At 33.9% G+C, this 25,704-nt stretch overlaps 1 protein-coding gene across 1 annotated transcript; it reads left to right on the top strand.

The window, feature by feature from the left end:
* The first annotated feature begins 21,604 nt into the window (after positions 1-21,604).
* LOC100261281 (benzyl alcohol O-benzoyltransferase) lies at positions 21,605-24,361 on the top strand. The gene is made up of 2 exons (XM_002264563.4): positions 21,605-22,134; positions 23,036-24,361. Exons 1-2 carry the CDS (start codon positions 21,691-21,693, stop codon positions 23,969-23,971), a joined length of 1,380 nt encoding a protein of 459 aa, XP_002264599.1. The 5' UTR covers positions 21,605-21,690; the 3' UTR covers positions 23,972-24,361.
* The last annotated feature ends 1,343 nt before the right edge of the window (positions 24,362-25,704 follow it).

Raw genomic sequence — 25,704 nt, 5'->3', positions numbered from 1 at the left:
TTTATCAAATCCCCCAATAAATAAATAAATAAATTTAAAAAAAAAAAAATCTGGAAATTATTACGATTCTTAATCCCAACTCCTTTTGGTTCCATCTCGCTGCGGCTGGGTGCGCATTACCCAACCGAGTGTTTTGGATATTGGGTCTACTCGCCTTACTGTGTACACGCCTGTCCTAGGTCCAACCTGCCTCTGTTTAAAGTTTTGGAATTGAAGTCCAGCGCGTGGAGGGTTTTGTTACGCTGGCGAGTGTGGTGAGAGATTATCCTTTGAATTACTCGTCACATTATGATGTTATTTTATAGTATTTGGTTGCATATTTACGTTATTGCCCTCCCCCCTTCTTTTTTACATAATATTTTCGTATATCCTCTAGAAGTAGACTGGGCCGGGCCAAGTTTGAATCGGACTGGGCTATGGTCGCCCTAGTAGATCTTAGTTCACGGTTGTGGCCCAGTCTAAAGTCCGTCATCTTCACACTAGAGCTATAAGTTATAACTCTTTCACGAGTCAGAACGAGCTCTAATCCGATTAATGTTGATCTGATTGATTCAGTTTTCAATAATTAAAAAGGTTTGTTCCGTTTGATCATTTTAAAAACGATTTTCTCGTTTGATTTTCAATTTTTTTATCTCATAATTACTAAAAACCAAATGAAACCAATATCATATATATACACGATATCAAAGTAATTCATTATTATTAGACTATGATAAAATAATTTATAAATATGATTATTATATCGTAGGCTAAAAAATTTAAATATGTTTTGAACTTCAAGCCAAGTTGATTTTAATTACTTTTAAAAATAAATTATATTTAAAATCTAAGGTAATTCACATTCAACTTATTATATAATTGAACCAAAACTGATATTAAACAAGTTTGGTTTAGTTCGGTTTTTTTTATTGTTAAAAGGTTGATTTAATTTTACTTTAAATATAAATCGATCTTGTTAGTTCAACTATTTTTTTTTGCCTTTAAAAAAAAAGCTTTTGAATAATTGAGTTAGACTTTGACGATTATATGGATTAAATTCGAGTTTGATAAGATTGTGTTTCAAAAAAAAAAAAAAACCTCAACTTGAGTTATTCAAATCTTGACCTGCTCGAAGTGCAAGTTGAGTCAATCTATATATTAAAATAATTATTTAAACATTGTGTTGAATTAGATCTACCTATCCAAATTATATATTTATATTGCACAAATATTTGTAAATGAGTATCTTTCAACACACGCAAATAGGAAAAAACGAACTTTATCGATAGAAAATCATTATTAGGCTTAAAGTGATAAAGTCAAAATTTTATTTTATTATATATTAAATAAGTATAAAGTTTAACTTAATGGTGTGCTCATTTTGCATTTTCACAAATGTCCCTCATAGTCGTAAGAATATTAAGAAATTTGTCAAAAAAAAAAAAAAAAAAACCCTTCAAACCTTGCACATAATTATGAGGGTCAAAGTAGGCCATTATTTTCTTTTCAAATAATAGTAAATTATAAGACAAATCAAACCAAATATGGAAATTAATTATTGTTGACCCATAATGGTGGAAATAAATCATAGTAAAAGAATACCTAGCCATATAAAGCTTGACTTTTTTTCCCTAATAAAATGAATTATATCAATATACAAATGGTAATATATATGGAGAGAAAATGTACACTTGTTTTGACCTCAAAAGTAATGAGCGTGTCTATTTTGGTCATTCACTTGCATTTTGTAAAAATAATACAAAATATTTTTAAAAAATAAGTTTTTTTTGAAGATTTTTCCAAAAAAATGTATGTATATATATATATATATATTCTTTTTTTTTTGCATTATTTTTTATTTTGTATAGTTTTGAAACAAATAAAGGTCTCATTCATTACCAAATAAGGTACAACTGTGAAAATAAAATAAAATAACAAATAAAAGAAATGCTAAAATGTGGATTAATTAAATTGAGCCTAGATTCTAGCTGATAATATAAATTACAAAATCTAATGATTGAATTTAGTTTAACAGTTTTGAGAAAAAAAAAGTCTAAAAGCTATTTATTTTTATGAATTTATTCATATATTTGAGGACCATAATTTTTAATGCTTGCATTTGAAAAAAAAAAAAGTTGTATTTAACTTATTTAAAATAATCCATTGAAACGTTGTTTTATGCCAACATGATGGTAAGTCCATCTTATTAAAGTTTTTTCTTTTTTATTTGAACATGAAAGTTTTTATATTATTAATTTTACATTTACTTGGACTAAAAAGGTATTTATTTTTATTTTTATTTTTACGAGCAGAGGGATCATTATCATTGTTTCTCAATTCATTGAAGGTTTAGGGATGCAACTTGAGCAGGTTAGCCTAATCCAATCCGACATTTAGATGGGTTAGAGTAATCATTTTCAATACTTTGATTAAATTTGGGTTTAATTTTTTTTAACCTAAGCTAAATTTAAGTAGGCCTTGAGCCAAGGTTTGGACAATTCAACTCTAAACCGAATCTAATTTAATGTTTTTATAATATTTATAATGTATATTATCTCATATAATAATATTCATTTTCTTCATAAAATTTTCAGAAAAAAATATCAAATAATATTATATCATATATATATTTTTTTTATTTTAGAAAGATATATAATTTTATTTTTTACTTTTTTGTTATCTTAAAATTGTGTTCTATTTACTATTTAAATTTTTATATAAATACATAAATAAATAAAAAGTTTGTTTAAAAAAATTATAGAGGGATTATTGGGTAAAGGTTGAGTACTTTGGGTTAGAGGTTGGGTTGGGTTAGGCTCGAGTTTGTTGTTTTTTTTTTTAATTCGGGTTGAGTTTGAGTTAGCCATCAACCCAACCAACCTATCCAAGTTGCAACCCTAGAAAGATTGCTACTAGGGATGCAACTTGGGCGAGTTGGCTTGTCCCAACTCGAACCTTACTAGACGTGTGGGTGAGCTTAAACAATCATTTTCAATACTCAAGTTGGGCTCGCATTAGATTTTTTCAACTTAAACTCAATTTAGGTTGGGTTTAGGCCATGGTTTGTACAATTTGAACCTAACACAAACCCAATTTAATATTTTTATAATAGTTATAATATATATTATCTTTTATAATAATATTTGTTTTATTTTTATATTTTTATGAAAAAAATATTAAATTACATTATGTCATATACTTTTTCATTATTTTAGAAAGATATGTAATTTTTATTGTTATCTTGAAGATTTTATCCAATTTATTATTTAAATTTTCATATAAATATATAGAAAAAATCTTTTTTAAAAATATCATAGATGAATTTTGAATTATGTAACTCAATCAATTCAACTAACTTAAGTCTGACCTAGCAAACTTGAACTCACTCTGAGTTTAAAGAAATGAGGTTGGGTTGAGTACTTCGAGTTAAAGGTCAGGCTAGGTTAGGAGTGAGTTGATTGTTTTCTAATTTGGGTTAAGCATGGAACTATCAACCCGACCAACCCGCCCTAGTCGCTATTACTTTCCTTGTGATGGCCTCAATGTTGGAAATGTGTGTGTGTGTGTGTGTGTGCGTGTTCCCGCTCTAGTTGCTACTACTTTCCTTGTGATGACCCATGTGTTGGAAATGTGTGTGTGTGTGTGTATGTTAAGAGTGTAAGATCTTAAAGATTTTAATCCCACATTGTAAAGGTATTGAAAACTTGAAGATTTTAATCTCACTTCCAAAATCTCTTTGGCTTGCGGAGAGAAAAGTGGAGCCTCATATGCCTATGGGGTCTAAGTTCATCCGATAAGATTTTAGGTACCTCAATTCAGGAGACCTTAATGCACGCCATCCATATACATCGCACGCAAGGGACCTTCCCCCATTGCGTGTGTTGAAAACTTGATGATTTTAATCTCACTTCCAAAATCTCTTTGGCTTGTGGAGAGAAAAGTGGAGCCTCATATGCCCATAGGGTCCAAGCTTATCCGATAAGATTTTAGGTAGCTCAATTCAGGAGACCTTAATGCATGTCGTCCATATACATCGCATGTAAGGGACCTTCCCCCCTTATGTGTGTTGAAAACTTGAAGATTTTAATCTCACTTTTAAAATCTCTTTGGCTTGTGGAGAGAAAGTGGAGCCTCATATGCCTATGGGGTCCAAGTTCATCTAATAAGATTTTAGGTAGCTCAATTCAGGAGACCTTAATGCATGTCCTCCATATACATCGCACGCAAGGGACCTTCATCTCTTATGTGTGTTGAAAACTTGAAGATTTTAATCTCACTTCCAAAATTTCTTTGGCTTGTGGAGGGAAAAGTGGAGCCTCATATGTTCATGGGGTCCAAGCTCATCCGATAAGATTTTAGGTAGCTCAATTCGGAAGACTTTAATGCATGTCGTCCATATATATCACACACAAGGAACCTTCCCCCTTGCGTAAATATTTTTTTTTTATTGATGTTAACATAAATTCTTTTTGGAACTTGGGCTTTGACTAGGTCATTTCCCAGTTAGAGATTTTAGTGGAGTTGAGAACATATTAGTGGAGTTGAATAATTAAATCAAAATATGTCAATTAATTAATTTTAATTATAATAATTGAGCATTTATAGGAAAGCCCCGTTAGATCTCTATCTATGAAGAGTCTCTTCTCCTCAAAGTCTCTCATTCAAAAATATTTGTTTCATCCACTCTACTCTCTGGTGATTATGCTCCATCATTGTTGCTATCATTCCCTAGCTACTGCTACCCCATCCATCATTGCTACTACCACTACTACCATTCCTTACCCTTGCCTATTGCAATACAATCGTTCACAATAATCAACCATATCAACAATTATTGCCAATTCGATTCTTCAATCACAACTATTGGTTGTTGTTATCACAACATCGCTACTATAATCTAGTCTTCACTACCGTAGTCATCTTCACTAGAGCTAATACAATAAGGAAGCTCTTTTAGTTGAAGCCTCAAGGTTTAAAGGTATGTTTTCTTCATTTATTGTCAAGATTGAGGGTAGAATTCCTTATTCTTGAACTTTTTTCTCTATGATTAGGGGTTTAAGTCTAAAGTCCAAAGGTTGGTTACACTTTGGTTATTTAAAGAGAGCCAAATAAGAAAATTGCCACAAATTTTTTTGGACAACTTTTCATGACAATGCATTAGTAGATTTTTTTAGAAAATATTGCAAAAAGAATGGAGCGATAGACACAACGAAGGTTTAGGTGATAACCTCTCATATAGAGAATATGAGCTAGAGTAAGGAGAAATAGGAGCCTCTCATCGACCGATCATTTTCTAAGTTGGCTTCTCTTAGTAAATTTGTGGGGATGCCACTAAAGGTTTTCAAAAACGAAATTGTCTCCCTTATAAAGATGATAAAGGCTATAAAAAGAGCAAAACTTCTTCTTGAAGCAAGATTAGTAAGCTTGGCCATATATAGTTGTTTTAATCAATAACAAAATGAGGTGTGATAAAAACAATTAAGAAATGAATTTTGTTTGTTAATGAAGCTATGGATTATAGGAGTCATTGATAGGGATAAATGATTGGAGCCAAAATATGTACTCCAATGACACATATTCTATATGATTTGTGCACTAAAAGACATTCAAATCACCCAATTTGACCTAAATCAATGCTAAGGCCCTAGCCATGTGTTTAATTTGTACTTTGGAGACTTATCTCAGGTTCAAGGGAAGAAAATGGTGCAAGTTGAATGACTTTAGATTTTGAAAGATCAAGAAATGGCTAAATGAGGAAATAAGTGAGTCAAGACTCATGGAACGTAAGAAAAGGCAAGACAAGGATATCATGAGTTTGAAAGATGAGAAATGACCATTATGGAGTAAGAAAGAAGGCAAGAAAGCATGAGAAATGAGGCATGAAGCAAGATTCAACTTCATGGAAATTTAGAACTCAAAAATCTGATGACATTATATACTTTGAATTTGAGGACAAATTTAGAGCACTTTTTGGAGTCTATTATATACATAATATATATCGTTTCGAAGCTTGGAAAGTCAGAAGTCCAACGCTTCAAACGGTGTGCAAATCGGAGCTGAAATGAAGAAGTTATGGTCATTTGAAGGCAACTACACCAAGCTGGAGAGTCATTTCGAAATGGTTTCGAAATTCAACTTATGATTTCGAAATTCATCTTATGAATTCGAAATTCACTTCGAAATGACACAAATTTCAAATTCACCCACTGCCACTTTGATTTTCCGCCTCCTCTATCTCGAGAATTGCATCTAGAGCACTCCATCCACCCTAAGTGGACCCCACACGACTAGAAATCACCATTTTATTATTTTTTTAATCATTTTTAAGAAATTATTTTGTAATAAGTGGCCAATGAGAGTGTGACACATGTTAGGTAATTGATGATATTATATAAACTCTCTCAATTCTAGGTTTTAGGGATCTTGGATTTTTTTCCGGAGAGTTTGACATTGAAGGTGGAAGAAGACGAAAACTTTGGTTTGTTTTCTTTTTCCTCTTTATAAAATATATTGTTTTTAGTTTCTTTTGATTCAAATTATGGATTTTTACCCTATTATGGATTGTGAATGTGACATCACCCCCATGAGAGGCTAAGAGCCAACTTGGGGCTTGAAACATGAAAACCTAAGGGTTAGGAAACCTATAGGGACAATGGGTAAATTATTATAACAATGAGATTAATTATTGGTTGGGTGACAATTTATCATTTTTTTATCCTATCCTTATGAGTTCGTTTAGGGAATGATACAGTAGGTTTTTACTTGATGAGAAAAGAAATGTTATGTTTAGTTAAGAAAAACACCCAAAAGAGAGGGAGGGGGGTGAATTAGGTTTTTAAAATCTTTTCAATCACAACAAAATTAAACAAAAGATAAGCAATGTAAAGAGATAGAGTTGAGAGAATTCAAACTCAGGTTTATAGTGGTTCGACACTTTCTTGCCTACGTCCACTCTCCTCAACCTCCTAACCGAGTGAGGGCTCCACTAACTAGAAGCTTCAACCAAGCTTCCAATCTTCTTACACTTGGATTCTGGTTCCAATGGGCTCTTACACAACCTCTTCAAGATTCAACCCTCTTGAAGGCTTTAACACTCGGATTGTTACAAGATATAATCACTCAACCTAGCTTAAAGATGGCTCAAATACAAGACAAGACTAGGATGACAAACAAGAGTGCACTAAAGGATATGCAAGTGGTGATTTAATGCACAATGAAGGAAATGAGAGCTTTTTGATCAAGAACATGTAGGTAGGCTTTGAATGTAATTGTTCTCTTATCAATAAATGAAGTGCAGCTCTCAATTTATAGGTTTCTAGGTTCGAGAGTCAAAAACAACAAAAGGCAACCTTGTCCAGTCGAGGTAGGGGTCGATCGGTTCACTAGTCGTTGGAGCATTTAATGCATGACAGGTTACTGTTGCCTCGACTAGTCCTCGACCGAACCTCGACAGGTAAAGGAATCACCTCGACTAGGAAGAGAAGGCTACTGGAAGAGAGAGAAGGTTTTTAACCTTCATCGACCGATCCTCGACCGGACAACCTCAACCGGTCGATCGGTTCCTCAACCGGTTGACCGGTTGGCCATAGCCTCGACCGGTTGAGTCTTTTTGGGCCCGAAAAACCTATTGTTTGATTCCTTTCTTTTCTAACACTTAGGCAAGGTCTTTAGGTAAATTATTAAGCCAATTTTGAAACATTTTGCCTAAGGTAAATTAGTTAAAAACTCAGGTTTTAAAGAAGTCGACGTTTTAAAGAATAAACCGAGTTTTGTAAGATGCATGAAAACGTATGAAAAACCTAAGTGCACTCATGCATTCATCTTACATTAGTTTCCTATGATCTCAAGTCTTCCAAGCGTCTCGATCTTATATCCATTTGGTCCTTTGATGAATTTTCGAGTTTATACCTGAGATTCTTAAACATTAAACTAATTAGTTACTTAACCATGGTTTGTTATCATCAAAACTCGATTAGGAGAACCCTTGGGTTAACACTTGATACTAGTGATTCTTGGTAATTCTTGGTCATTAGTTATCATCGTCTTCCCTACCGTTATTTGCCCTTAAACAAATCTATAAGGAGTAGGAAAGGTTAAAAAGTCAAATCTTAAATTGGTCATCAATCTCATTCATTTGATGGTTTTAGGAATTTGTTTTAAAAAGGAAAAATTAGGTTTCGGATGCAATTTTGAGTTATAGAACTGAACTTGATCATGAGCAGCCAAGGATCCCAAAACCCTAAGATCATATTACTTAAAAGTGTTTGTGGAGCCTAGTTTTGTTTGATCCGGTTTGACGACCCGACCCGAATAATATTGCATGGCTTTTTTAATGGGAGATTTATTGAGGCCTGTTGGGCCCGTTTAGCCCATTGTGGAACCACCTTTTGTAATTAGGGTTTTTTAGTATGGTGGGGTTGCCGTGCTATATATATATAGAGAATATTGTAGCCGCTAAGTAGTACTCTGTATTCTTCCCTGATAATAGTGATATCCCTGCAACTCCGTGGACGTAGGCAAATTGCCGAACCACGTAAATACTGTCTTGTGCGTGTGATTGTTTTTCTTTGGCGTGTGTTTTCTCTAATTTTTGTTTCTCACGGGTTGGGAATTCGGTTTAATTCCCTACAACTGGTATCAGAGCCTAGGGTTAGGTTTGAGTGGGAGCAATGGCAGAGGAAGCAGGAAAGGCGTCTGGAATAGAAAAGTTTGATGGCACAGACTTTGCGTATTGGAGGATGCAGATTGAAGATTATCTCTATGGGAGGAAATTGCATCTGCCTCTTTTGGGGACAAAACCTGAGAGTATGAAGGCTGAGGAATGGGCGCTTCTTGACAGACAGGTTCTAGGAGTTATTAGGTTAACTCTGTCTAGGTCTGTTGCACACAATGTTGTAAAGGAGAAGACCACAACAGATCTGATGAAGGCTTTGTCCGGTATGTATGAAAAGCCGTCCGCAAACAATAAGGTGCATCTGATGAAGAAATTGTTCAATTTGAAGATGGCAGAGAATGCATCAGTAGCACAACATCTGAATGAATTTAATACAATCACAAATCAATTGTCGTCTGTAGAAATTGATTTTGATGATGAGATTCGTGCTCTGATCGTCTTGGCTTCTTTGCCAAACAGTTGGGAGGCAATGAGGATGGCAGTAAGCAATTCTACAGGAAAGGAAAAGCTGAAGTATAATGATATACGAGATTTAATTCTGGCTGAGGAGATTCGCCGAAGAGATGCAGGTGAAACCTCAGGGTCTGGTTCTGCCCTAAACCTTGAGACAAGAGGCAGAGGTAATAACAGAAATTCAAATCAGGGTAGATCAAATTCCAGAAATTCTAATCGGAACAGAAGCAAATCTAGATCAGGCCAACAAGTACAATGCTGGAATTGTGGGAAAGCAGGTCACTTTAAAAGGCAATGCAAAAGCCCTAAGAAGAAAAATGAAGATGATTCTGCTAATGCTGTAACAGAAGAGGTACAGGATGCATTACTTCTTGCAGTAGATAGTCCACTTGATGATTGGGTTTTGGATTCAGGAGCTTCGTTTCATACCACTCCACACCGAGAAATCATACAGAATTATGTTGCAGGTGATTTTGGTAAGGTGTATTTGGCTGATGGTTCAGCCTTGGATGTTGTGGGTCTGGGAGACGTCCGGATATCATTGCCCAATGGGTCTGTTTGGTTACTGGAGAAGGTTCGACATATTCCTGACCTGAAGAGGAATCTGATTTCTGTTGGACAACTTGATGATGAAGGACATGCAATACTATTTGTTGGTGGTACTTGGAAGGTTACAAAGGGAGCTAGGGTATTGGCTCGTGGAAAGAAGACTGGCACTCTGTATATGACCTCATGTCCAAGAGACACAATTGCAGTTGCTGATGCAAGTACTGATACAAGCCTATGGCACCGCAGACTTGGTCACATGAGTGAGAAAGGGATGAAGATGTTGCTGTCAAAAGGAAAACTACCAGAATTGAAGTCCATTGATTTTGACATGTGTGAAAGTTGCATCTTAGGAAAGCAAAAAAAGGTGAGCTTCTTGAAAACTAGCAGGACACCGAAGGCTGAAAAATTGGAACTAGTACACACTGATTTGTGGGGGCCTTCTCCGGTTGCATCCCTAGGAGGTTCAAGGTACTACATCACCTTTATTGATGACTCAAGTAGAAAGGTATGGGTTTATTTTCTGAAAAATAAATCTGATGTATTTGTAACTTTTAAGAAGTGGAAGGTCATGGTTGAGACAGAAACAGGTTTGAAAGTAAAATGTTTGAGGTCAGATAATGGAGGAGAGTACATAGATGGAGGATTCAGTGAGTATTGTGCTGCACAGGGAATTAGGATGGAGAAGACCATTCCTGGGACACCACAGCAGAATGGTGTGGCTGAGCGCATGAATAGAACTCTCAATGAGCGTGCTAGAAGTATGAGGTTGCATGCTGGACTACCAAAAACTTTTTGGGCTGATGCTGTTAGCACTGCAGCTTACCTGATAAACCGAGGACCATCAGTTCCCATGGAGTTCAGACTTCCTGAGGAGGTTTGGAGCGGTAAAGAGGTGAAGTTTTCACATTTAAAAGTTTTTGGTTGTGTTTCTTATGTTCATATTGATTCTGATGCTCGTAGTAAACTTGATGCAAAGTCAAAAATATGTTTTTTCATTGGCTATGGTGATGAGAAATTTGGCTATAGGTTTTGGGATGAACAAAACAGGAAAATCATCAGAAGTAGAAATGTGATATTTAATGAACAGGTTATGTACAAGGATAGGTCAACTGTAACGTCAGATGTTACAGAGATAGATCAAAAGAAATCTGAGTTTGTCAACTTAGATGAATTGACTGAAAGTACTGTCCAAAAAGGGGGTGAAGAAGATAAGGAGAATGTAAATTCACAGGTAGATCTGAGTACACCTGTAGTTGAAGTTCGCAGATCTTCTAGAAACACTAGACCTCCGCAACGTTATTCACCTGTTTTAAATTATCTCCTGTTGACTGATGGTGGTGAGCCAGAGTGTTATGATGAAGCCTTGCAAGATGAGAATTCAAGCAAGTGGGAGTTAGCCATGAAGGATGAGATGGATTCCCTGTTGGGGAATCAGACATGGGAACTGACTGAATTGCCAGTAGGAAAGAAGGCTTTGCACAACAAGTGGGTATACAGAATAAAGAATGAGCATGATGGTAGCAAACGTTACAAGGCCAGATTAGTTGTTAAAGGGTTCCAGCAGAAGGAGGGCATTGACTACACAGAGATATTTTCTCCAGTTGTGAAGATGTCAACAATTAGACTTGTACTTGGAATGGTGGCCGCAGAAAACTTACATCTTGAGCAGTTAGATGTGAAGACAGCATTCCTTCATGGTGACTTGGAGGAAGACCTTTACATGATTCAGCCAGAAGGGTTCATTGTTCAGGGACAAGAGAATCTAGTCTGCAAACTGAGAAAGAGCTTGTATGGCCTTAAACAAGCTCCTAGACAGTGGTACAAGAAGTTTGACAATTTTATGCATAGAATTGGGTTCAAGAGATGTGAAGCTGATCATTGTTGTTATGTTAAGTCCTTTGACAACTCTTACATCATATTACTGTTGTATGTGGATGATATGCTTATTGTAGGGTCTGACATTGAGAAGATTAATAATCTGAAGAAGCAATTGTCCAAACAGTTTGCAATGAAGGATTTGGGAGCTGCAAAGCAAATCCTTGGTATGAGAATCATTAGAGATAAGGCTAATGGTACATTGAAGCTTTCACAGTCAGAGTATGTGAAGAAAGTTCTTAGCAGGTTCAACATGAATGAAGTTAAACCAGTGAGCACACCCTTGGGTAGTCATTTCAAACTAAGCAAAGAACAGTCACCAAAGACAGAAGAAGAAAGGGACCATATGAGCAAGGTGCCATATGCCTCAGCTATTGGCAGCTTGATGTATGCTATGGTGTGTACAAGACCAGACATTGCACATGCAGTGGGAGTTGTGAGCAGATTCATGAGTAGGCCTGGAAAGCAGCATTGGGAGGCAGTCAAGTGGATTTTAAGATATCTGAAGGGTTCATTAGATACATGTCTTTGCTTCACAGGTGCAAGTTTGAAACTGCAGGGTTATGTAGATGCTGATTTTGCTGGTGATATTGATAGTAGAAAGAGTACTACTGGGTTTGTTTTTACTCTAGGTAGTACAGCTATATCATGGACTTCAAATCTACAGAAGATTGTTACTTTGTCTACTACAGAAGCTGAGTATGTTGCAGCAACTGAAGCTGGAAATGAGATGATTTGGCTGCATGGTTTCTTAGATGAATTGGGTAAGAAGCAGGAGATGGGCATTCTACACAGTGACAGTCAAAGTGCAATTTTTCTTGCCAAAAATTCGGCTTTTCATTCAAAGTCGAAACATATACAAACAAAATACCACTTTATCCGTTATCTTGTTGAGGATAAACTGGTAATACTTGAGAAGATTTGTGGATCTAAGAACCCTGCAGACATGTTGACTAAGGGTGTCACTATTGAGAAGTTGAAGCTGTGCGCAGCTTCAATTGGTCTTCTAGCTTGAGGACAGGAGGATGAGTTGTAGGGATGAGGGATCGTTTCTTGGAGGATAGCGGTTTGATGTTGGTGATTGGACTAGTCTCCAAGTGGGAGATTTGTTGGGCTTTGTGGAGCCTAGTTTTGTTTGATCCGGTTTGACGACCCGACCCGAATAATATTGCATGGCTTTTTTAATGGGAGATTTATTGAGGCCTGTTGGGCCCGTTTAGCCCATTGTGGAACCACCTTTTGTAATTAGGGTTTTTTAGTATGGTGGGGTTGCCGTGCTATATATATATAGAGAATATTGTAGCCGCTAAGTAGTACTCTGTATTCTTCCCTGATAATAGTGATATCCATGCAACTCCGTGGACGTAGGCAAATTGCCGAACCACGTAAATACTGTCTTGTGCGTGTGATTGTTTTTCTTTGGCGTGTGTTTTCTCTAATTTTTGTTTCTCACGGGTTGGGAATTCGGTTTAATTCCCTACAAAAAGACCCTTGTTTTCTTTAATTTCTATACCCTAGGTTGGATTGTGGAAAACCCCAAACTTGAATCAATTGAATTTAAAATCAATATTCATTTTTTTATTAATTTAATTTCTTTTACTTAGTTTTGCATTATTCACATATTGTTTTTCATTTTAGGATTTAAACAAAAACAATTCATTTATTCTAGTATTGACAATTTTCATAAGTCGGTCATTGAGGACGATACCTGGAATACTACGGAAGCCGTAGTAACTCTTTCTCTAGTTTTTCTTAACCAGAGTTACTACGTAAAAAGACTAAGTATTTTGGTACAATAGAGAATTTCAGTCAATAAACCAAAGTTAATTAAGTCTTTCATTAGGTTCCAAAGGATTAACCTTGTTTATTTACAAAAAAAAACCAAGATTCGGTAGATATCTGTATAACTAGTGAGAAGTTTAGGTGTTAGAAGATTCTTTAGAATAAGGTTAGCGGAAGCTAGTAGATCAACATAAGGCATTCTAGTGTTTTGGACAATAGAGTTTAGAACTAATCGATGTGAAGGTAGGTGTGTTTTCAATTTCCTTCCATTTCAAAAACTGTTAGCCCAAGGGTTCTCTTAATAAGGTTTTGATGATAACAAACCAATTAAGTTACTAATTGGTTTGAATTATAAAGAATTTTAGGTATTAATTTGAAAATTCATCAAATGACCTAATGGATGCAAGATCAAGACCTTTGGAAGACCTTTAATCATAGGAAACATATGTAAGATGAATGTTGGGTGCACTTAGGTTTTACATATCATTTCATGTATCTTTGAAAAAGTCGATTTATTCTTTAAAGTTACGGTTTCATCAAAACCTGAGTTTTATCAAATGAACCTTAGGCATATCACTTCAAAAATGACATATTAATTTACCTAAAAACCTTGCCCAAGTGTTAGAAGAGAAAATAACAGAAAAAGATAGGTTTTCGGGTCAAAAATGGTGAACCGGTTGAGACACTGGCCAACCGACTCAATCGGTTAGGGTACCGGTCAACTGGTTACCTCTTCCTAGTCGAGGTCCGGTCGAGAAAAGCAAAAAACACTCTCTCTCTCTTCCAGTAGCCTTTCCTTCCCAGTCGAGGTATTTGTCTTCCCGATCGAGGTCCAATTGAGGGTAACGGTCATCTGTCAAGTATTAAATGCTCCCAATTTGAGGGTAACGGTCATCTGTCAAGTATTAAAGTTTTCCAAATCATTATATCAAGGATGAGAATGGGGTAGGTTATTCCTAATACTCACCCCACTTCACCTCTAATGATAAGGGTTTGGGATAGAGATAAATAGTTTTAGGACAAGTTCAATAAATTTTTTAAAACACGGGGCAAGTTGAGATAAGTTCAAGTATGACTTTATCTCACCCCACCTCACATCGATTATATATAATGTTAAATAAAAAATTATTTTAGTTGATTTTTTTCCTACTTTTTTTTAATATATAAAATATTTTCATAAAATTAAATTATAAATATATAAATTACAGTATTTTAAAAAATGGACCAAATCGATTTGTCACTATTTCAATCTGATTCACCCCTTTGAGCCCATCAACCTTTGAAATCATTATGATCCTTTATAAAGTTATGAAAACATTGTGCCCCTCATATTTAAAATGGATTTCTATTTTTTATAATTATTTTTTATTTTAATGATATATAAAATATATATTTATGACGTTATCAGTTCAATTGTTGGTCCAATCAGTAAACCGTGAATTGTTAATTTTTCAAATTCAATAATCAGTTCGACTTTGAAAGCATTAATAAATTTTATTTATTTATTTAAAATTTTAAAATAAAAAATTGAAAATTTTTGAAAAAAAAATAAAAGGGTGAAAGTGGGGCTAGTATGGGAATTTCCTAATAGTTGCCTCGGTGCATTGCCACCCTTACATCATGGAATGTTCAAAAGCTTCTTGTAATTGTTCATAATTTGAGTTGAAATTTACCTCATTCTCCATCTCTTCCATTGTCATAAAGCATATGTCAGTTCATTTTTTTTTTTTTTTGGTTGATTCTATCACTACACATGGTCAGCCACTTTAGTGAACCACTAGTCAATTACAAAAGAAACATAGGGCAAGAAAATAATAATAATAATAATAATAAGGGATTATCATTCACAATCGTGTTTTTAATCTATTTTAGGAGGATAAAAATTGAATTAAAATTTAAGGCTTAAATGTGAAGTTAATGTCGGGAGCATTGAGTTGAGAATTTTCTTTTTTTAAACCTTCTTTCACCAAACTTAAGTGGTGTTTGCTTTTTTTTTTTTTTTTTACTTAATTTTAAATAAAACTTAAAACTAAATAGTTTTTTTTAATGATATTAAGTCTTATGTCATTTAATTTTTGTAATATTTTATTTTGGTTAAGTATTAAAAAGTAACGAAAAATTAATATATTACTTTTTTATTTAGAAAAAAATTAAACATTTTAGATTTTTTTATTTAACTAAAAATTTATAATAAGTCACGAAAAAATAAAAAAAAATAAACAACTTAAAATTTGCAAAAAACTAAAAAAACAAACACCCGAAATTTCAATCTAATCTATTAAAGCAAGTGATCCTTAAAATTAGAAAACTAATGAAGTGATACCATCATCAAAACGGTGAAAACCTATCATTTATAAAAATTTCTTTAAAGATAAAAAGGTTTTTAAAATTGTACAAAAGGTGTTACAACTAGTTGAGTCCTAGTTTTTTTTATATAAGAAAGCATAAGCTTGCCCAAGATTGGTGGCCTCAACTTGGATACTCAACCCACCAATCAACCAATTCCCCGAGTTGCTTTGGTAGTGGCTACCAATTGAGTAAGCGGTTGGCCAATTAACTCCCAAAAGTCTCCTGGTTGCCCACGCATTTGATCAATTGCAGAGGAGCTTGTCTCCAACGATTATAGGAACACTCATGGATCTCATTTATGAGTTTTTCAACCGTTGAACATCAACTCTATCATTTAAAAGGAAACTTTAATGGCATATTTGGTAACTGGTTGCGATAATAATTTTTTACTTTTTAAAACAAAAAAACAATTTTATAATAAAAAATTTGTTAGCTTTTTTCCTATAACGTGTGGTCATATATAATTATGTTTGTGTAAATATTATTGAAGGGTATCAATTGATAGGTAGATGAATCAATTGATTGGATATTCAAGAGTCTTATGTATGGAAGACTCAAATTAAAAATGGGGAGTTAGAAAATTTAATTTATATGAATGTGGCGTTACAACTTTTTTAACCTCATCATTATGAAATTTATTTGGTATATTATGTTTATGAGTAATGGAAGAAAATGGAAAAGTATAACCTATGCAATTATAGAGATGCATTCAAGTTAATAATCCACCATTACCCATTAATTTGTACACTCTCATATAATCTTTGATGGGAATACTAAGAGATATACAATTTTTTATAAGTCGAGGTCCCAAGCCACACTCTCATTTTCATGTTTTTTTTTTTTTTTTTCAACAATATACACCACACAAGTAATTCATCCACTATACGAGAGTAGTGAGTTGAAGACCTTGACAAACCAATTCACAAGGTGACTCAATCTCAGTTCAAAAGTGTTACTAGAATCATGGATCAATGTAAGAATATGATCATTATTTTAGTACTTCCATTTATTTTGTTTTATGTATCCAAAATTGTTTTTAAAAAATAATTATTTCCGCATAAAATTTATAAAAGTTTGGTTAACAAAACTATATAAGGTGTTTTCAAATAACATGTTTTAATTTTCATATTTTCATTGAACTCCCAACTATCAATACACAATCTCATGCTCACGGACGTACAAATGACAGCAAGTATTATTTAAAATACACTGAATCATAAGGTAAATTCCTTAATATATTAATTAAAGCAAATGATAATACTAATCTAGTTGAATTAAATAAATACAATATAATCAAACTGATAATCACGAGTTGGTAACTTTGACTAAAAAATTATTTTATTCAATACTATCAATCTTTTGCCACTCCTCATCTAATTCCACGTCATACACAACCTTAAGAAATGGCATACTAAATTACTAATGAATAGAAAAGCTTGAAACCTACCAAAACGTGGAAAATGAGAAAATTAATTCCTTAAGAAAAATATTTTAATAAAAAAATAAAAGAAAAAACATTTTTTTTTCAACTAGAATATTATATTTTATTGTCCATAGTTTATAGTAGCACCCTATGTTTGGTTCTAGAGAATTTGAAGGAAAGTGTGGAAAAAATAGATTTAATGTTAATAAATTATTTGTATATATATTTTTAAACTCCTTTTATTTATATTGAGATTAAATAATTTTAAAATACATAATTTTTACTAATTTTAATTATCTTTTATTTTATTTTATATTTTTGTGATAAATCAAATATAAGAAAATAATTTTAATTCACTTTTTTTTTTTGCCCTCGGTACTTTAGGAACCAAACATATTCTTAATATACTATTTTTTTATAAAAAAATATTATTATTATGGTATAAATATTTTGAGTGCTCCTTGAGAAAGAAATAAAAAATAAAAATATTTTTCTCTTAACAAAATATTATACTCTAATAGTTCTCATATATAAATACATAACATTTTTCTTTATTTTATAAAGAAAAAAAATGGAATTCATGTTGAAGTAGAGAGGATTATCGAGAAACAATGACTTTACTTTTTCATTGATTAAGAATGAATATATATACACAAACCTAAAACACAAAAATAGGAAACAATCCTAAAATTAACACAAAACACAAAAATAGGAAATTACAACTAATTAGAAGAATTTAAAAATAGAAAGAAAATCTATTGTAATGAATTCTTTAATATGCCCCCTTAAGATAGAGCTCTGCAGAAGACGTCAATCTTCTGTAATTCTTGGAAGTGGCTTCGTGGAAGCGATTTAGTAAGAGCGACGACAAGTTGATTTGTTGAGGAATTGGATGCCGACCAAGATAGACAATATAGACACTTTGTGTTGAAGAGTAACAAAAAAGAAAAAAAACATGAGTCAAGTTTATGTTGAGAATAAGAACGAAACCATGAATAACATAAGCAATCGAATACCCGAAGTTTAGTGTAGTTGGGTGGAGACTCAAAGAGTTAGTCAAAAGGAGATGGGAGATGTAGTGTGGTGTGGGCATATGGTTGATGAGATATATAGTAGTGGCAAAGGCGTAAGTCCAATAAGTTAGAGAACCCTTAGTACACCGCTGTAATTGTTCCTTCAATTGTTTAATATGACTAGGAGATGGTTTGGCATAGGTATTGACTAAGGTTTGTCATGCATCAAAGGAAGTGGTGGTGCGAGCAATAAGCGGTTGTAGTGAAACGGAGATAGCACCAAGGAGAGCGCTAAAGATGAGACGATCCTGATGCTTCCAAGTTGTGTATGTCGGATTTGGGGATGCAACACCAGTAATGGTAACGGTGGGTGATGATGGAGTATGAATTTCATCAATGAAGTGATGAAGATCATAACCTTCAAGAAGATATTGAATTTGAAGGCTCCATGTGAGATAATTAGTGGATGACAATTTGGTGATATTAGAGAGATTGATTGTAAGGAGGGGATGGTGAGAATCTTGAGAGTGAAGCCATTGAGGAGAGTGGTTGTAGAGTTCTTCTAGTTTTTCAGGGAAAAAAAAAAAGAAAAGAAAATACATCTAAGAAGATTAGGCTCTAATACCATGTTGAAGTAAAGAGAGGATTATTGAGAAACAATGACTTTACTTTTTCATTGATTAAAAATGAATATATATATAGAAACCTAAAACATAAAAATAGAAAACAATCTACCCAAAACACAAAAATGAGAAACAATCATAGAATTAGCCCATAATACAAAAATAGGAAATTATAATTAATTAAAAGAATTTAAAAATAGAAAGAAAATCTATTGTAATAAATTCTCTAATAATTCAAACTCTCTTATTTAATTTATATGTTTTTTTTATCAAGAGAAAATGAAAAATAAAGTTGGTGAAACATATAACAAAAAATTTATTAAATCTAAATTTCTTTTTGTATGTTTCTTTGTTTTCTATCTTTTTAATTTTTCTCTAATTTTTTTCTTATATTTTTACACTTTTCTTCAAATTTTTTATTATTGAGATTCTTCTCTCTTTATACATATATATATATATATATATATATATAAACCTAATGAGAATTAAAAATGACAACAGGATGGGTTTGAGACAATTATTGCTCATCCCAACTTTATTCTATTTATTTAAAATAATTCTCATATTTATTCCATTAAAAAAATTAAACGAGATGGATGGGGTATATAGGATATTACAATCATATCCCTTTGTTCGAAATGTGTATACGAATAAAAGGAGTTTCATACTTTCAAAACTTTTTCCCATGAGACTTCATTAAATGCCTTTAAAGAAATCCTTATTAAAAGAAATAAGCATTGGGATATTAAAGCAACGTTTGACGCCAAAGTATTTCCAATTGGAAAAAGCATTCCCACTCAGCAAGTGGGAAAGCAGTAGCTTTGACCTACCAACCCTTAACAAGAATTCCATGGTCATGGCAGGGACCAAATAACATATATTATCTTCAATCCCACAAGTGAAAGCGAAAGGCTTGGGTGTGGGCCCTCGTCTCAATTCTAACACAAATTTCAATCCACGTGTCTCTTGCATTCGACAAAATTTCATGTTATCAAGACCCAATTTAAGACATGGTGCTAATTCTTGGTATTGGTTGCTGACTAGGAAAGTTAAAAAGATGTGGTTGAAAGGTTAGATTTTTTAAAATAGTAATGTTTTTTCAATAAATTATTACAATTAAATACCCAAACTAGAAAATAAGAAATACTTGTATAATATTTGATGGTATTTAAATAGTTATGGAAGTACATGTGTTCAATTAGTTTATGACAGGATTTAAAAATCTTGGAATAGCATTATATTTATTTTTATACTCAATATTAAAATTTGATGATTCATGAGTCAATTTTTCATCATTTTTATACTTATATTAAAATCTCGATCAATTGTCGTAGGGCAAATAATATCTAACTTATAATAGTCATGATCTAAATATGTAAAATAAGAGTATTCATATCAAATTATGCACAAATTCATTTGAAAAAACCAATTTATATTAAAATATATACGGACCAAACTTTTACTATAGTAGATAACATTGAACTTGTTATAACCATGATTCAAACATGTTTAATTTGACTAAGTCAAATAGAGTTATGTATAAATTATTTGAGTCAGAATTCATATGGTAGTTTAAACCATATCACTATTGAATAAGATAATATTTAACTTTATGACGATCATGATATAAGTAAATGAAACTTAATTGAATCAATAAATACAATTCATCTAAGTTGTATTGAGCTCGATTGATATAGTTCACCTAATTCATATCTATCTCAATTGAATGAGACGATATTTAACCCATAACAATCGTGATTTAAGTAAATAAAATTAGATTAAATCATAACTCGTGATTACCATGATCTAAATAAATACAATTCATCTGATTCATGTTCATCTCAATCGATACTTAAATATTGGGAAATGATTAACATGGATCCTATACTTGCCATCCTACGGAAACATTATGGTAGGTAGGTAGGTAGGTAGGTAGGAAGGTATGTGGGTTCTCCCAACGAGGAAAATGCTATGAAGAAGCAGCCAATTTACAAAAGTAGCGGTCATGGAAGTGTAAACGCTATTTCTTATCAATTTCAGTTTTCAAAAGCAAAACCTTTCTTTCTCCACTTGATGCCATGGACCCGTCTCTCGTTTTTTATCATTCATGTGTTATGTACATTTCCTGGCTGCTTACTGCCAGGAAAAAGCTGCCTTGACTCATACATTATTTCCTCATATTTGCCTTATCACCATATTCTATCTACCCATATATATATATATATATATATTAGATGTATGATATGATGAAAATATCAACCAATTAATTAAAGACTTAGACCCAAATACCAATAAAGAAAGACCCACAACTGTTTGGGAGTCACGTGTTTGGGGGTGACTTTCAAGAAACCAAAACCCTCTTATTAAGCTTAACGCTTGTATCATTTTTTTTTGTGTAGGTTTGAGTATCATATTCCGAAGGGTTACTTTTCAGGACTATCATATCCCTGATTTGCACCATTACTTAAGGGCTTAGGGCTTATCATATAATTTAATAATCTAGATTAAATTTTATGGTATTAGAATTGTATTTTGAAATCAAAGAGGGTAAAGAAAAAAAATGTAAATTTTATTTTGATTGTTTATGAAAATTTTCATTCTCTTTGAATTTATAGAATCATAAAAAATGATTAGGTATAAATTTGAATTTGTCTGATTGTAATGTCGTGTGGAATAAACTCCAATACGGGGATGTTACACTATTTCTACCACGAATGCAAATGAAGGGAATCATCCTTCCAAGTCAAGTTCAACATTGACTCAATTGGAGTCCTAGCTGCCAGGAAATTTGATTGGAACTTCACAACCACCTAACTCCAATAATTAAAAAAAAGAAAAAAGAAATGTTCTCTCTCCCTTCTCCCACTTTTTTCTTTATAAATAGACACACCCAAGGATCTCCTACAAGCCACCCCCCATTGCCCACTACCCCTGACACTGGACCCCGGCATCTTTCACTACCCAACACCCATGGCACCACCACCTTCTCTAGTCTTCTCAGTGCGAAGGAGCAAGCCAGAACTGGTGGCTCCGGCCAAGCCCACGCCCCACGAGTTCAAACCCCTGTCGGACATCGATGACCAGGAGGGTCTCCGTTTCCAAATCCCTGTCATACAGTTCTACAAAAAGGTCCCCTCCATGCATGGGAGGGACCCTGCCAAGGTGATCAAAGACGCGGTGGCTAGAGCGCTGGTCTTCTACTACCCCTTTGCCGGGAGGCTCAGGGAAGAGGCAGGGCGGAAGCTGGTGGTTGAGTGTACCGGTGAAGGTATCGTCTTCATTGAAGCCGATGCCGACGTTACGCTTGAGCAGTTCGGCGATGCTCTTCAGCCTCCATTCCCGGGCTTGGAGGAGCTCATTTACGATGCTCCGGGCTCCGGCGGGGTGCTCAACTCTCCATTATTGCTCATTCAGGTACTTTTTTTTTTTTTTTTACGTACTTTCTACTACTGACAAAAGATAATATCCCATTATTAAAAAAAATACATATTTTTTTATTATCTTGTTAAAATACAAATAATGATTAGATGATAAAATATAAAAAAATTAAATAAAACATAAGTTTAAATAATTTTTTATATTGATTTTATTTATTTATTTATTATATAAAGATTAAATAATTTTAATATATATATATATATATATATAAAAGTTATTAGTGGGTATGTAATTTTTGGTGGAAAAAAGGGAAGCTTGAAAAAGACCAAAAAAACGAGTGGACAAAATGATCCACGTACAAAAAGGGAAATAATAGAGAAAGAAGCATAGGTGTTGTCAAGTCTTGAGTTTTCCTCCAAGTGGCTCGCATGTGATAATTGGTTTTGACAATTTTTTTATTATTTAAAAAAAAATCATAAAACACGTTTAATACCTAAAAAAAATAAAGATTATTTTTAAGCATAAAAAAAAATATATAATACATAAAACTATGAAAAATAAATTAAAAATATTTTTAATTTTAAACGGATTACGGATTTTTTTTTTAATTCTATAAAACATGGTTGCAACAATTTTCAAAATACTTTCACAACTATTTTTGAAAAGTTTTGGATAACATATGGAAGAACTCATCCTAAAAGTATGTTTGTTTTTAGGTTGAATAGAAAGGAAAATAAAAGAAAGTTTTAGGATTTGACTGCTACCAACTTTTGTTTGTGTCCAACGATAGTGATGTCTCTTTTGTTACCCATTATGTTGAAGGTATTTTTTTACTTTCCAAAAAAATGTAACCTGATTGGACCCATTTCCGTTTTTTTATTTTTAAAACAAATATGGAAATGTGAAATTAAGCCATGGTGGATCATGGATTTGACAGGTGACACGGCTCCAGTGCGGAGGGTTCATCTTTGGGCTGAGGCTGAACCATACCATGAGCGACGCGGCCGGCCTGGTCCAATTCATGAGCGCAGTGGGGGAGATGGCGCGTGGCGCCTCCGCCCCGTCGATTCCACCCGTGTGGCGGAGGGACCTTCTCAATGCTAGAGACCCGCCGCGCGTGACGCGCACGCACCACGAGTACGACGAAGTGGCCGACACCAAAGGCACCATCATCCCCCTCGATGACATGGAACATCGCTCCTTCTTCTTCGGCCCCACCGAGTTCGCCGCCCTCCGCCGCCTCCTCTCTCCCCACCTCCGCACCTGCTCCACCTTCGAGCTCCTCACCGCCTGCCTCTGGCGCTGCCGCACCATCGCCCTCCGCCCGGACCCGGAGGAGGAGGTGCGCGTGCTCTGCATCGTCAACGCGCGATCCAGGCTCCAACCCCCTCTCCCCGCCGGCTACTACGGCAACGTCTTCGGCTTCCCGGTGGCGCTGAGCTCCGCCGGAAAGCTCTGCCGGAACCCATTGGAGTACGCGCTTGACTTGGTGAAGGGGGCCAAAAACTCCGTCGACCAAGAGTACATGAAGTCAGTGGCGGATCTGATGGTCAGCACGGGGCGGCGACACTTCACGGTGGTGAGGAGCTACCTGGTGTCGGACCTGACACGCGCGGGGTTCGGGGACGTGGATTTTGGGTGGGGGAAGGCGGTATATGGTGGGGCGGCGAAGGGTGGGGTGGGGGCCATTCCTGGGGTGGCGAGCTTCTACATTCCGTTCAGAAATCATAAAGGAGAAGATGGGATAGTGGTCCCATTTTGCCTACCAGCAGCAGCCATGGAAATATTCGTGAAGGAATTGAATAGCTTGCTGAAGGAGGAGCACCCACTTCCTTCAAACAAGTCTTCCACCTTCATCATATCAGCACTGTAGACGCATTCCTCTAAATCCTGTACCACCATCTCAATATCTATATGTTCATGTTTTTCTCCCATTTTAGGGGGAGGGGGATATATTAGAGGTGGTGGTTGGTGACATATGCTTTTGAATCTATAGTATCTTCTTTTTTTTAATGATTATTGAGCAATAATTGTGCCACGCTTGTCCAATAGTACCATCCTTCCTAATTGACCTCACTAGTGTAGGCAATGTAGTCTCTGTCACACCCCAACTTCCCAAGTCAAGATTTTTGTGAGTTTATGCCTAAGTGGTTCAGCCCTGAAAGAAAGACGAGGCTTGGTGATTACTGATTAGTGAAGTCTTTAGAATGAATAGTCCTGTAAATAGTTTGTTTATTCAAATTTACAAATGCATTATTTTTTATATTGCACTTGATCCATCCTATTTTATTTTTTTTAAGGTTTTGTAATTTATTTTTAAATTTTATTAAAAATTTAATTTCAAACTAGAATATAAAATTATTAAATTTTCTAAAACCAAATATAATCCAGAGCTAAAAGTTTTTTCGCTTTTAAGAAAATTTAAGTGAAAAAAAAAATAAAAATAAAAAGGTTTTAATTCAATAAATTACTTTCGCATATTTTTTCAAACTCATTTTAAATATTTTTCTTTATTACATGAATATTAAATAATTTTAAAATATATAAATTTTTAATTTTATTTTATTTTATTTTATATTTTCACAGTGAAACCAAAAATCATTTTTTTTAACATTTTTATATATAGATTGAATTCAAACACCATTATTATAGAGAAAATTAAATATTAATTTTCTATAACAGTGAGTTCCGTTTAGGAAATTACCAAGAAAATTAAAAAAAAACTTAAAGAAAATGAAATTCATAATTTTTTTTTTTCCTTTTATTTCTTTTTCTATTTTGTTTTTTCGTATTCCTAGAATCAAACATCTCCAACAAGAAAAAAGAACATAAGTGGAAAAAACATATATTAAATATAGTATAAGGATGATTATTGGAAAAAGATTGAAAAATTAAAAAAGAATACATAAAGTAAAATAGAATGAAATGGAAGCAATTAATACCTATTTTCCACGGTATATTATTCAAAATCTAACAATATTATATGAAAAACAATTCATGATTAGATTCATTTACATCTCTCAATAGGTTAGAGTAAATTCACTAAACCACTATTGGTTTCGAAGTTCATTAATTTACACCCTATATATGTATTTCAAGTATAAATTTTATATTTTAGAGAATAAGGTTCCATTTTTAGAGAATTTTTAAATATTTTATTTAAAATATTTTTACTTAAAATCCTCTAAAAAAATAAATCTTATAAAAAAATTTTATGATGCTAAGCAACAAATTTTGAAACCAATAGCAAGCAAGTATACTTACATCAAAACTCAAGGTGTCTCAATGAAATTGACTTTTATTTTTTTGTTTATTTTTATAAATTTATGAACCTTCACTTCGATTTTTGTCACTCTCACTTGTGGGCGATGTAGGGACCACCCCTATGCGTACACGTGGTAAACCATCCTGGCCTCACGTGGCACGTCCTACCCTTTGTCTAGACGTCCAGTTCGGACTTGATAGTTATCGTCCCAAATAGGACCCCTGACCATATTTCGAGGACAATCATTACTTATTTCGCCAAAAGCATACTCAATAGGACATTCACAGGTCTTTTCAAACGACTAGCTACGCCCTACCCTATGCCTCTTGTAGAGTAAAAAG

This window comes from Vitis vinifera, chromosome 16, assembly GCF_030704535.1.
Source record: "Vitis vinifera cultivar Pinot Noir 40024 chromosome 16, ASM3070453v1".
Taxonomy (NCBI): Eukaryota; Viridiplantae; Streptophyta; class Magnoliopsida; order Vitales; family Vitaceae; genus Vitis; species Vitis vinifera.
The sequence above is the reverse complement of the archived record's forward strand: the minus strand, read 5'-3'. Positions and strand labels throughout refer to the sequence as shown.